Source organism: Musca autumnalis, unplaced genomic scaffold (genome assembly GCF_047663935.1).
Source record: "Musca autumnalis isolate F117 unplaced genomic scaffold, ASM4766393v1 scaffold_4, whole genome shotgun sequence".
NCBI lineage: Eukaryota > Metazoa > Arthropoda > Insecta > Diptera > Muscidae > Musca > Musca autumnalis.
The window spans coordinates 35,588,654-35,602,329 of NW_027411977.1; the positions used below are offsets into that span (position 1 = coordinate 35,588,654).

Here is a 13,676-nt window from a genome sequence, read left to right on the forward strand (position 1 = left end):
ATCAGAATTTTTTTATGTATCATACGACGAGTAGAACTTACAGATCTGAAAAACAGATACACACACAGATAACACACGAAAAACAGATGTTCTGAAGGCATCTAAACCATCAATAACAGTACATATTTTCGTACCCCATTCGTTTTCCCAGAACCCAATTGAACTTTTCAAACTGTCATTTTTTGTAATTGCTTTTATTTTATAAAAATATTAAAAAAAAAAATACATTTTACTTCGCCGAAAAATGTGTACGTGTGAATACGGACATACCTTTTCACACACACAAAACCGAAAAACGGAGAAATTTCTATTTATTTCAATGAATTTTAGGTTGGGGTGTTTTTGTTCCGATAATATCGATAGACAAAACTATCTATCGATATTTAATTTTTTAAAAAATAATCGATTTTATCGATAGTGCCATCGATTTCTTGCCAGCTCTAGTCTTTTCCAGTACTGCAAGAATCTACTAATTGTTATTTTTTTTCGATAACATAAAGGAAGGAATGATATCGTAGTAAAAAATAGGGCTTAAGACGGGTTTACACGCGCACGCGTGCTAGGTCTCGTTGCCCTGATCACAAAAATATATATATAGTCCAGATGTAGTCCATACTTCCCGAGATATAGGCCTTTAAAGTTCTAAAAATATGAAGGCCGGCTAATTAGAGGAAAATTATTAATAATCACCCTTATTACGGTTGGCGTTGTCGTAGGCGTTCAAGTGTCGTAGACGTAGTCGTAGATTATTAACATTTTCGACAATTACACGCCACCCTGTTATAAAAAAGAAAACAAAAAATAGAGTCAGTTAAAATAAAAAAGAACAATTATTTATTAATAAACCATAAAAATGTTAAGTATGGGTTATTTTATATCCGACGATGAGGATGAATATACTCCGAACGATTTAAAAGTAAGACGAAAACAGTTACGACAAGAATCAAACATATTCTCCATGACTGATACTCAGTTGCTGTTGCTGAAATCCATTTCTGTGAGGGGTATTTGTGACTAGTGTGCAGGGATCCTGGTTCACTTGGACCTGTTGCTCATTTCCATGAGTGATACCTATGCTTACAAGGGTTATTGTGCGGGGATCCTGATTCACTACGACCTGCGGCTCTTTTGCATGAGACCTGCTTACGCTTTGGGGAGTAACTGTGCAGGGATCGTGGTTTTCTAAATCTTCATGGATTATACATGCTTCAAACAGTTCTTCCTCAGTGGTTGTTTCTCGAAGCGTTGAAGGCTGCTGGATACCAATTGACTGATTGCACGCGTTTACAATTGTATCCAATTGTAACAAGCTTGATGCTGCTTCTTCCGTGTCTGTTAGTATGTACTGCTTGAAGGATCCTCCACCTGTAGCACGACATTCCGCCTTATTGTGAACTAACTTCTTCCTTAACTTTAATTTGTAGTCAGCCCAGACTTTCATCCAACCCTCACCTGTTCGTACTGGCGGTCCTAAAATGTTGAGTTTCGTACTAATTTTATTCCACTCTTCTTTCACGCTAATTTTTTTTATTCCATTGCTGTAACCTCTGGCCAAATTTGGATTGTTCTGCAAAATCTGGACCATTGTGTCAAACTGCTTTTTTGTGGTGACTTTTGTTCTAAAACATGTGCAATATTATAAAATTTATACGAATATATAATATTATTGTTATATAGACACATACCTTTTGTTTAAATCCATTTTATTTGTTCGTTTTTATTAACGTTTTAAGAAATTTGTCTGTTGTCGTCAACAAAATCTCTAACGACTAATTTCACAACGTTTCTCGTAATAAAACGCCTCTCGTGGTAGCAAAATTGTAAAAGAATGGCATACAGAGTTGTAATATCTCGTATACGACATACATAATACCAATTAGTCGTTGCGAAAATGTTGTGTACGACATACATAATACCAATTAGACGTTACGACACGTCAATTTGCAATTTTGGATACGACTACGCCAACCGTAATAAGGCTGAATATAAAATAAAGTTTTGTTTCCATGTTGCGTGGGTTAAGAGAACAAGATGAATGTAGGCGGCGGTTTTATTAAATGGTATGGCGGCTTGCTACCTGCAATGTTTTATCAATTATATTTTTGTCACAGAGATTACAATTTCATATGAGAAACAAAACTTACCATTTTTCTTGTAACTACACAAGGAAAAGTAGTTACCGCCAACCAACGAAATATTTTTGTTAATTCCTTTTGTATAGAATTAATTGGATGTAACAGCGCATCGTGCGAATCTTTTCTAGACTGAGCAGAAGGAAACGGGTAGCTTTGCCACCTGGTAGGAAATTGTAGAGTTGGTTAGCGAGTGTAGAGTTACCAAAAACATCAACACTGGGCGAACGGCCATTTGATGATTACCACAGCGCCATTGAATGATTGTTTTTGCAAATATTGGAAATATTTAGGAAAATGGGGGAAATTGCCAGTGGTATAAAAGACGAAAACGGGAAATTTCTGAACGATAGTCGTTCAATTACCGCCTTGGCGAAAGAGGCTATTTTCCTTTATACCAAAATACTGTGAAAATAAAATAACAGTGTGTAACGTCTTTTGGTTGTTTTCTTTATTGGAGGAAACATAAACAATAAGTGAGTGTAAAGTTTTTGGTGAATAACAAAAGTGGTGTCTAATGAAATGTTTTAATATTAGGGTTTCCACAAATTATCGACCATTCCTGGCCTCCAGAAGAGTTGAGGGGGCCAGTATATTTTTTGGATGACACCAGTCTTTAAAATCACAGTCAGCAGGATTCCTTTGTGTTGAGTGGCATCTATTTGGTTATAGCCATCATAAGTGCAGATTTTGTTGTGGTTTTGGAGTGTGCAAAATTTGATCCGTTGGGAAGACGTGGAACATTCCGTGCTACTTTTAAAACGTTGGTATATGCGGATGGCATCCAGATTGGTAATGACGCCAAGAAGTGGCCACACATTTGCCTCCCAATAAAATAATCCCAGCAAGGTAACCTGTAGATGTATTGAATTTTATTTGCCTCGAAAAAAGTCCAAGCGGTAACTGGAAAAAAGCAAAAAGAAAAAAATTATTATTTGATTTTGAAGCAAAAAAAGAAATTATCAACTAAAACTAAAATTAATATAAATTGATCTACGTGTCATAAAGATGCGACTGTAGGTCTTGTGACCGAAAATAAGTAACCTCTAAACAAGAAAAGAAAACTATAAATTAAACAAAATAAGACAAATTATATATTATATGTTTTGTGTTGTCTGTGTTTGTCCATAAAATTGATATTGTAAGGAAATTTTAACGCCAGTAAATTCTTTTGATTAAATTTTTCTATTTCCTAAGGAAAAGCTAGAGTGAGATATAGTGAAGTGTAACGCCCTTTTGTGGCTATTTAAACCTATATAAGCGAGCTCATTTGTAGTAGGTGTTTATAATAGGAATTTGGCTTTGAATTTAGAAAGCCTACAACTCTAGGATTCTCTTAAGAGAAATTTGATTTTTTTTATTATCATATTTTAAATTACATATTCTGGTGTTAGATACTCCAATTTAATTTGATAAAAGACCAAGAATATATTTTACCTTTAACTTTTTTTTACTTTTAAAAATTATCAATAAATGTAATTATGTGTTGATTTTGTGAAAATTGAAATTTAATATGTTTTAATTGTTGGTAAACGAGGGACTTCCTAACAGGTGAAGAGGTGAGTTGTGTGTATGTGGGGTTTTCTACGAAATTCTAGAGGAACCTAGGAAACCATGGAAGGGTGGGCAAGTGCAGGAGTAATACCATCAATACTCCTTTATCTAAGTCGGTACTTGTTGTGTTGGTAGAATGTTTAGTGTTGTGATAGAGTTCAAATTTGTGTTCGCCCTGATGGGCTAAATGGTGGACGGTTGAGAACCTGACCCAGAGACCGCAGAGCAAGCCGGAAGGTCCCATTTAGTGCCGCCTACAGGGTTTTGTAACATCCATTCCCTAGATTTGCACTTGTCCATAGGTGAAAGCCGTAAGTCCCCGGCCGAAGGCCGGCTATTTAAAAAAAAAATTAATTTAAAAGAAAATTTTGTGTCCGTTCCCGAGACTTGTACCTGTCCATAGCAGAAATTCTTAAATCCCCGGCCGAAGGCCGTCTAATTAGAGAAACATTTATAATTTAAAATAAATTTTTGTTCCCGTTCCCTAGATTTGCCCCTGTCCATAGGAGAAAGTCTTAAGTCCACGGCCGAAGGCCGGCTATTGCAAAAGAAAATTATAATTTAAAAGAAAATTTGGAACTTTAATGGCCTATATCTCGGGAAGTATGGACTACATCTAGACGATATATATATTTTTGTGATCAGGGCAACGAGACCTACCTGTGGTAAAAATTTCAAAAAAAAATTGAAAGTGTTCTTAAGTAGACGGCCTTCGGCCGGGAATATAAGACTTTCTCCTATGGACAGGGTCAAAGTGGGCTACGCGACCAAAGCTCTCTTTTAAATTGAAAGTGTTCTTAAGTAGCCGGCCTTCGGCCGGGGATTTAAGACTTTCTCCTATGGACAAGGTCAAAAGTGGGCTACGCGATCAAAGCTCTCTTTTAAATTGAAAGTGTTCTTAAGTAGCCGGCCTTCGGCCGGGGATTTAAGACTTTCTCCTATGGACAGGGTCAAAAGTGGGCTACGCGATCAAAACTCTCTTTTAAATTGAAAGTGTATTTAAGTAGGCGGCCTTCGGCCGGGGATTTAAGACTTTCTCCTATGGACAGGGTCAAAAGTGGGCTACGCGATCAAAACGCGTGCATAAAAGTACTCTCCATAAGCTTTAAAACGATGCCCATATTGCCCACGTTAGAATTGTAAAATGTCAAGACCCATATCTCGGGAAGTATGGAGTTCCCCCCGGAAAATTATATATCGTTGTATTCAGGATGTCAAGGGCTGTCTACTGTAAAAATTTCAGCCCGATCCGAGAGGTGCCCGTAAACAACCTAAAGGTGTGAAAGTACGATATTTCCGAAATGTCAAGACCCATATCTTGGAAAGTATGGACTTCCCCCGGAAAATTATATATCGTTGTATTCAGGATGCCAAGGGCTATCTACTGTAAATCTAATTTCAGCCCTATCCGAGAGGTGCCTCTAAACGACATTTAAGCCCTACTTTTTCCGATAACATAATGGAAAATGCTCTGTTCCAGAACCTGCAAGATGCTACTATTTTTTACTACGATAACATTTTTTCCTTTAAGTTATCGGAATAAATAGTAAAAATTAGTAGATTCTTGCAGTTCTGGAACAGACCAATAAATTATATCGTATTAAAAAATAGTAGCTTCTTGCAGGTTCTGGAACAGAGCATATATTTTTAATTCTTCCATAATTTTAACGGAAAAGGGATATTTTCATAATACACAAGCGCCCCCTTGAAAATTTCCCATACATTAAGCGATAATGGGAGAGAAAATAAGAAAACAGCTGTTTATGTGTTTGGCTGTGTATGTTTTCTGTTTAAGGATTGTGTGTGTGGTCTGTTTTGCTCTTTAATTTTAAAAATAATTTATTAAATAAATGGAATATTAACAAAACGAATGCAGTCGGATGCACTTCAAACGGTAAAATAAATGCGCTTCATATTGCCTTGTCGCGATCATGGGAATGTAAAAAGTTCTTAATATAGAAAAACGTGTTGAAAAGTTGAAAAACGTGACCTTAAAAAAAGTTAAATAAAATAAAGTGGCGGCGTGTTCCATTCACAAATAAAAAACAGCAACAAAACTCTCGTGAATTCGTACGAAAACAACAAAAACTTCCAGACATAGCCATCTAGATACATACATTTGGCTAAAAAAGTGGGCTCGTCTCCTCGCTTCTATTACGTCACAACACAGAACGACATCGTACATTTATTATACAACCATCCACCCCACCAACCCCATTTCAACCTACCTCAAGTGTTTTGTTAAAACCACGCCAGCAGAAGTCAACAAAAGTGAACAAATAGTGTGGAAAATACGAATCTCAACAAAATAAATATAAACAAATAAATTTATAAAAAGACAAAACCACAGCAAACAACAAAAGCTCATAAATTAAGGGAGTCTATAATAAAAATAAAACAAAAGTCTACAGACAACATCATTCACATCATCATAAGAAGGTAAGTCGTCTATAAATAGTATTGTATTGTTTTTGTTGTTTGTGAATTTATAATTTGTCTATGTTTTGATATGTATTTATAATATAGGGAAATATGTTTTTGTTGGTTCTATTGGCCGGCCAAGTTTTGGAACAAATTGAATAGTCTACCAGCTGACGGAAAAAATTGGAAAATTTTTTTTAAATTGAATACTCTACCAGCTGACGGAAAAAATTGGAAATTTTTTTTTAAATTGTAAGTTTTTCCTAATTAGCCGGCCTTCGTCCAGGGATTTAAGACTTTCTCCTATGGACAGGAGCCAATTTAGGGCACAAAAACACCATTTTTTTAATTTAAATTTTTTCTTACTTTAACAAGGGAATTTTCGGAACTTAACAGGCCCATATCTCGGGAAGTATGGACTTCCCCCCGGAAAAGTTTATATATTTGTGATCAGGACAACAAGATCTACCTGTGGTAATTTTTCCAGATTTTTCCGCCAGGTGGGAGAGTATTCTATTTATGCCCAAGTTTTTTTTTTTTTTTGGGGGGTTTCATGGTGCATATGGCAATAAATACAACAATAATTCCAATTAGATAAAAATCCCAACGAACAATGTAACAGAGGAAGTTTTTTTATGGGCTACTCAAATGAATAATACACACAACCAATGAATATTGAAATCGGAAATAGTTAAGTTTCCTATTTAAAGAAGATAGTATGACTTTGCAGATTATCTCTTCCGATTACTATAATTACTTCCATAGGAGGTCCGATACTAAACATTTAACGAATTAAGAATTGATTTTCAATCACTTCGATCCCACTCCAGTTTTAAATACTTCGGTTTTAGATGTCAATAGTCGCTTCTCCATTCCATCGAAGTATTGAGCATAACGCACTGCTTAAAGACGCTAGTTTTCATTAGCCCTTCATGACAGACATTACCTAGCCTATGCAATCATTGTAACTCGATACGTTTAGTATGATTTATGGCTAAATGCCATTAAACAGATTGTTGGAAAAAGTACTCATGTTTCGGGTCCTAACAGTAGCATGCTTTTTTAAAACGTTTGCATAGTTCAAAGTATTGTTATTATTTCCAAGGTTGTTGTTTTGGAACAGGTGTGGTTCGAAGGTCTCTCACTGAAATGTTCACCGTCTTAAACAAGTGGTCCTTGGGGTCCTGATTATAATTGCAATTTGAATAGAAGTCAGTTTTTGTTTTATTTTATAGCAATGGTGAAGTAGATAAGACCAGTAACAATTTTTAGAATTTAAGTTCTCAACTGTCACAACAGGTCCGAATATATTGGGTATCTTGTGCTCGTCGATACATACTGACCTTATCACCGTTTACTGCTTGACTTACTTTAGATTTTTTTTCGAATTTTTTAAAGGTATCCAGTAGTTCTTTCAAGTTTCGACACATCATTATTACTAGTACAACAAAAACTATTGAAAGGTGTGACTCCCATACGTAGACCGGTCATGTTTCACTTTTGCGCTTAAATCCAGTTTAAGGTCACTTCTCGGATCCTACTGTCGGGACAGAGGAAAACCCAGGACCATTCTGCGCCGTTTTGTCCAACACGCATCCACAGGGACATACGCAGAAGTGTGGGAATGCGGGCCAGGGTCCCCGAAATTAATTTTTTCATGCAATTTTTCAACATTTTCTTCCAAAAGGTGATATTTGGTCCAGAGAACCCCCCCACAGTGAGTCTTCTCGTCATCAAAATATTAGAGTCGCCAAAAGTACCCCTAATAGCAACCTCACACGCAGCACTTAACACCTGTCGATGCTGTTCAAATCCTGAAAATGCATCCTTTTTGCAATTTTATTGCAAATTTCATGAGTCGGAAAATATCATGGTCGGGGCGTTTAAGGAAATCAAACTAAAAAACAACTGCAGCTTACAGCATTGTGATGATTACAACGTACTGAGAAGGCATCACACCAGAAGTAAAGGTTGAGGATTATCTTTCCTATTTAACCAGTTTGTTCAATACATACCTATCTCTTTTGAACCTGGCACTAATGACAGTACATGGAATGTATGGGTGTAGTAGTCAGGTGTTGAACTGTTGCCTAACGTATACATCAAGACAATAAATAGGTGTACCCCAGGTTATTAAATCAACATTCAACCGACTGGTCTTAGGGGATTTTAATGCTTATCATGAGGATGACACTGAGCAGCGGTCATTGAGGAGGTCCCTACCAGAATGTTAACTGGTGCGATAAATGACGCCACTTGGAAATCCCGTCGTTTCTCTTCCCCCGGACAATTTGCCTATAGTTGTCTCCATCAGCAGACCGCCCGAAGTCTGAACGCCGCATTTTCATCAATCATTTCAAAGCTAACTGGGCTAGTTTTATAGAGACCAGCCCTTCTGATGTTCGGGTAGCATAAAGAATGTTTCGGTATATAATCATAGTTGCAGCCTATATACCTGCTGGGTGAATAACCGAAGTGAGACCAAATTTCTCGGCATGGGTGGCGGGATTAGCAAATAAACATGATGAGCTTCTTCGAGCCAATAGTATTGACTGGCCCCAGCGTTAAGGAGCTGACACTGAAAGAGAAACAAGTGGCTAGATCATCTAAAGGGTTGCAACATTGGAGACGAAATTAGTGAATAGTGAGCAACGGTTAAGTTCCACTCGAATTGTGGGAAGATGGAATATAGGACCTCAGTTTGGGGTTTGGTGACGTTATGACGGGTCGAGGAGAAGAGTGCTACCTCGCATTAGATCCAGTACAATTTAAAATGGATGATGTTGCGAATGTCATCAGGAAGGCTAAGTCATTGAAAGCGTAGGAGGTGACTCCATCAACCATGGTAATGCTGAAACAACTGGATGTGCGGGAGTTGAATATCTCACTAAAGTTTTCAACCTGTCGCTAGCCACCGAAAAAATGGGCAAGGTTGTCTCGCTACTGAAGCTAGTTAAGGATGAATCGTACAGAGCGACTTCGCTTTTGTCGCCCGTAGCAAACATTCTTGAGGCTTTAGTCCTTCCTAGCGTCAGAAATAACTATCCAAATGCCGATCAGCAACATGGGTTCCGTAAGCAGCACAGCACGACAACGGTGCTGCAAGCCATCTCCACACATCTTAGTCGAGGATTCAACCAGAGCAAGCCGTGTGATAGAAAAGTGATGGTGGCGCTTGACTTATCAACAGTCCTTGATACTATGAAGCACACCACGCTGAATATATCCCTACGGTCAAATTTGAAACGTTGGATAATCAATTATGTGTATCGTCGCCAGTCGTAAGTGGAATTCAGGAGCAAGAAGTCCAAGCCTCGTAGGGTGAAGCAGGTAGTTCCCCAAGGTGGATGATATCTTCGGACCTGCTTTACATCTACCTCTCCTGTATTCTACCCTTCCTGTCGTCATCGAGATCGTAACGTATGCGGATGATTGTAACGTATGCGGATGATGATTTGTGAAATGCTAAACTCCTATTTGACTGATCTTAACATTCTTTTCCACGCAAGGAATATACAAACATTCGCCACTAAATCTACGGTCCTCTGTTCACCACATGGACGGTGTGAACATGGTTTAATGTCATGGGCGACTACAATATACCCCAAGATTCTAGAGGTAACATTCGACAGCATATTTACGTCGGCCGCGCATGCCACAGCTTTCTGTCACAAGCTGAGATGTGGGAACAAGGACCTACATCAAGGTCCGGCTTCACTTGGGGTGCCGACAAAGAAATCATATAACACGATAGGTCGGCCTGTGGTAATCTATGCTGTGACAGTGTGGTCCGCGATCATAAGTACAACGGAACAATATTCAAAACTGTCAGTATGCCGCCCTGAAAACTTCCACAATGTGCCTCCTCATGTCATCAGTGAACCATCTCCATGAGGAGACGAAGATTCTTCCAGTACAGCAAAACAAAGACATTCTTTCGTTGCAAAACAAGCTAGGGTGTTACCGAGAGAGCCATCGTAATCACCATATGGTAGATAGTCAGGTCTGGAAGGATCTTCATGATCTAGAAATAGAGGTCTAGCGTATCAAGAGAGAACCCGTTGATAAACAAGCCTATCAGGCAGGTTTGAATAGCATTCACGCAGATGCACTTGCCAACAACTATCGTGTAGAGAGAACATGCCCCATCTATGACAGCTGAAGAACGTCATCCGCCACGACAAACTCTGGGTTTCGGCTCAATTACATTCGGGATGGTGCGGCCGTCTAAATTAATTTAGGGCAAGGATTGATGACATGCGGAACATGTCAGCAAAACACATTGCATCTTTTAAAACTGTCCCGACTAACATACTCCACTACCTCCAGTAGCTTTGTGGTTACAACTCAATCATAGCAACTACATTGCTAGACCTGGACGTAGAGCCAAAGCCGGATTAAGCTGTTTCAACAACAACCTTCTTTGAAAATTCCAAAGCTATCACCCAAATGTGCACATAAGCGAGAATGTTGAACTGTCGTAAGGAAGGTACTCAAAGGAGTTGTTCGATATAGATCTTTTTGGAACTTGATGTGTTTTAGGAAGAAATATTACGATATCCTTGGTTTCAATCAAATCGTGTACTCAAGTCGGAACTTATCGTGCTCATCAAAATTGATATGATCACGAAAAAAATTAAATCATTGCATTTAGGACCAATAGGACTATCTTCGGTAAAATGCTAAATTATTCTCGAACATATTGCAAACTGTACTAAATCAAAAAAAAAAAAAAAAAAAAAAAATTAATTGTTGTAGGAATGGTGCATAAAGAGTGGTATTAAGTTTTCTATCTATTTCTGTTTATTATATATTTGTCTTAGTAACAGTGAATATTTTCTGAATATATAAAAATTTGATTATTACTAAAAATTACCAGATTTTGCGGGCTATCAAAAACAAAACAACATACGTACATAGTATGCATTGGCATTTGTTTTATTACTTTTGCATTGATGCTTTTGAACAATCAATGCATTTTTATTATGGCATGACATATGGAGAGATGTTACCATAATCACAAGAGAGGTATTTATTATACCCTCCACCATATTACGGAGGGTATAATTAAATTTGTCATTCCGTTTTTAACACATCGAAATATTCATCGGAGACCCTATAAAGTATATATATTCTTGATCAGGGTAAAATTCTAAGTCGATATAACAATGTCCGTCTGTCCGTCCGCAATTTTTAAGATAGAGCTTTGTAATTTGGTATAGAAGTTTCTATTACTCCTAGGATGTTTGGTATTGCAAATGGGATATATCGGTCCACGTTTTGATATAGCCCCCATATAACAATTCCACCCGATTATAGGTATTTTTAAGGTTTTAGCCTCATTATCACACCGAAATGACTGAAATTTGGTACTTAGTCTTCGTTGGGGGTATACAACTTTCCCCCAGAATTTTGTTGGTATAGGTCCACGCCTTCATTTAGCCCCATAGGACGGTACCTCCCGATTTTCGGTATTTTGAAGGCTGTGGCCTCAATATTCCTTCGATATGACTTTAATTTAGTATTTAGTTTTCGTTGGGGGTATTCAACTTTCCCCCAGAATTTTGTTGGTATAGGTCCACGCCTTCATACAGCCCCCAAAGAACGATACCTCCCGATTTTCGGTATTTTGAAGGTTGTGGTCTCAATATTCCTTTGATATGACTACAATTCGGTATTTAGTTTTCGTTGGGGGTATTCAACTTTCCCCCAGAATTTTGTTGGTATAGGTCCACGCCTTCATATAGCCCCCAAAGAACGGTACCTCCCGATTTTCGTTATTTTGAAGGTTGTGGCCTCAATATTCCTCCGAACTGACTAAAATTTGGTAGTTAGTTTTCGTTGGGGGTATACAACTTTCCCCCAGAATTTTGTCGGTATAGGATCACGCCTTCATATAGCCCCCATAGAGCAGTACCTGCCGATTTTCGGTATTTTGAGGGTTGTGGCCTCAGTATTCCTCCGAAATGGCTAAAATTTGGTATTTAGTCTTCATTTGGGGTATAAAAGTTTCCATATGAAATTTGTCGGTATAGGTATTAGGTTTTAGCCACATTATCTTACCGAAATATCGGAAATTTGGTGATTAGTCTTTTTTGAGTCTAAAAACTTTCCGCTGGAATTTGTCGGTATAGATCGACGAAATTTCATGAAATTTGGTAATTAGTCTTCTTCATAAACGAAATGAAACTAATTATACCCTCAGCATTTATGCTAACGAGGGTATATACACTTTCATACGGGCAAAATGTGCCTCATCGAAATAATGGTTTTAGACCCCAAGTATGTTTGGACGAAATGTGTTTCAGACAATTTGGAGTCGATTGAGCAATGTCCGACCGTCTGTCTGTATGGCTGGCTGGAGCGCACGATAACTCTCGAACGGATGAACCGATTCGGTTCAAATTTTGGCTTTCGTAATATTTTGCCCAAACTTAGTTTAAGTTCGAAGTTCGAAAATGTTCGGAAAATTTGTGCGCACGATAACTCCTGAAGGTAGTAACCGATTTGGTCCATACTTTGCACATCCTGAAATGTGTACCAGACTTATATAAGGTTTCAATATTGTATTCATTGCCCCCCATACGACGGTACAAGTTTCATTAGGGGCAAGTCCATACTTCGTGAGAAAATAGCATGAAAGTTGCAAAAAAACCGCTATGACACCGTGCGAGGTGCTTGGAGCGCAAGATAACTCTAGAACGGATCTACCGATTCGGTCCAACATTTGGCCTTAGTAATATTTTGTCCAAACATAGTTAAAGTTCGAAGATAAGCCATATCGGTCCACTCCTTCAGGTACCTCCCCCATAAAAGTTCAAAAATGTTCCGAAAAATTGTTTGTACAGTAACTCTTGATGGGAGTGGCCAAATTGGTGCATACTTTACACATCCTAATATATCTACCAGATATAGATCAAGTTTAAATATGAACTATATTTGTCCACTCCAACCGGTAGCTCCCACACAAAATTTCGGATAAGTTCACTTTAAGACCTGATATCGAATCACTTTGATTTTTGTTGAAGCAACTTGCATTCGCTGCCTCAATTACTATGGAAAAAGTTTTATTCAGGGGCAAGTCCATACTTCTTGAGCAAACAGCCCGAAAGGTGTAAAAGCCCCATAGGCACCATATGTAGTGGCTGAAGATCCACTTCCATAATGGTCAATGTCGATCCATTCCTTTTTGTATCTGCTACGCAAAACTTTTGATCTTTAATCCTAATCAACATTTTTGTAGGTTCAAACGCCCAAAATTTTTAAAACCTCCTAAATACATACATTTATTTGGGAAAAAATTGTTTCAATATACGCAGGCTGAGGGTATATCTCTGTCGGCAAAGCCGACTGATACTTTTTTACATGTTTTTCCATTTTACTTCAATATAACTCATGGTGGAGGGTATAACAAGTTCGGCCAGGCCGAACTTAACGCCGTTTTCACTTGTTTTTTGAAATCAAATCTAAGACAATATAACATTTTAGAAACAACAGATAGATCAACAAAAAATTTTGGGTTTTAAATTTAGATTCGAAACAAAGGCACGTTTTTATGTTATCAGTAAT

The 13,676-nt window shown here is 37.8% G+C and overlaps 2 protein-coding genes across 3 annotated transcripts in view; one reads left to right on the plus strand and one right to left on the minus strand.

Annotated features, from left to right (window-relative positions):
* Positions 1-217: 217 nt before the first annotated feature.
* LOC141400666 (uncharacterized) lies at positions 218-2,283 on the minus strand. Of its 2 annotated transcripts, XM_073980033.1 has the most exons (4): positions 2,145-2,283; positions 1,686-2,077; positions 1,453-1,619; positions 218-777 (listed from the first exon to the last, which is right to left on the minus strand). In XM_073980033.1, exons 2-4 carry the CDS (start codon positions 1,700-1,702, stop codon positions 680-682), a joined length of 282 nt encoding a protein of 93 aa, XP_073836134.1. In that variant the 5' UTR covers positions 1,703-2,077; positions 2,145-2,283; the 3' UTR covers positions 218-679. The 2 variants fall into 2 exon arrangements, with proteins under 2 accessions (XP_073836134.1, XP_073836133.1); XM_073980032.1 differs by lacking the exon at positions 218-777 and having other exon boundaries at positions 803-1,619.
* A 3,178-nt stretch (positions 2,284-5,461) lies between these two features.
* Positions 5,462-13,676, plus strand: part of Gk2 (Glycerol kinase 2) — a 64,508-nt gene continuing 56,293 nt past the window's right edge. Inside the window, exon 1 of the mRNA XM_073980793.1 lies at positions 5,462-6,125. The gene's annotated coding sequence lies outside the window, so the exon portion shown is untranslated. The remainder of the gene's footprint in view (positions 6,126-13,676) is intronic.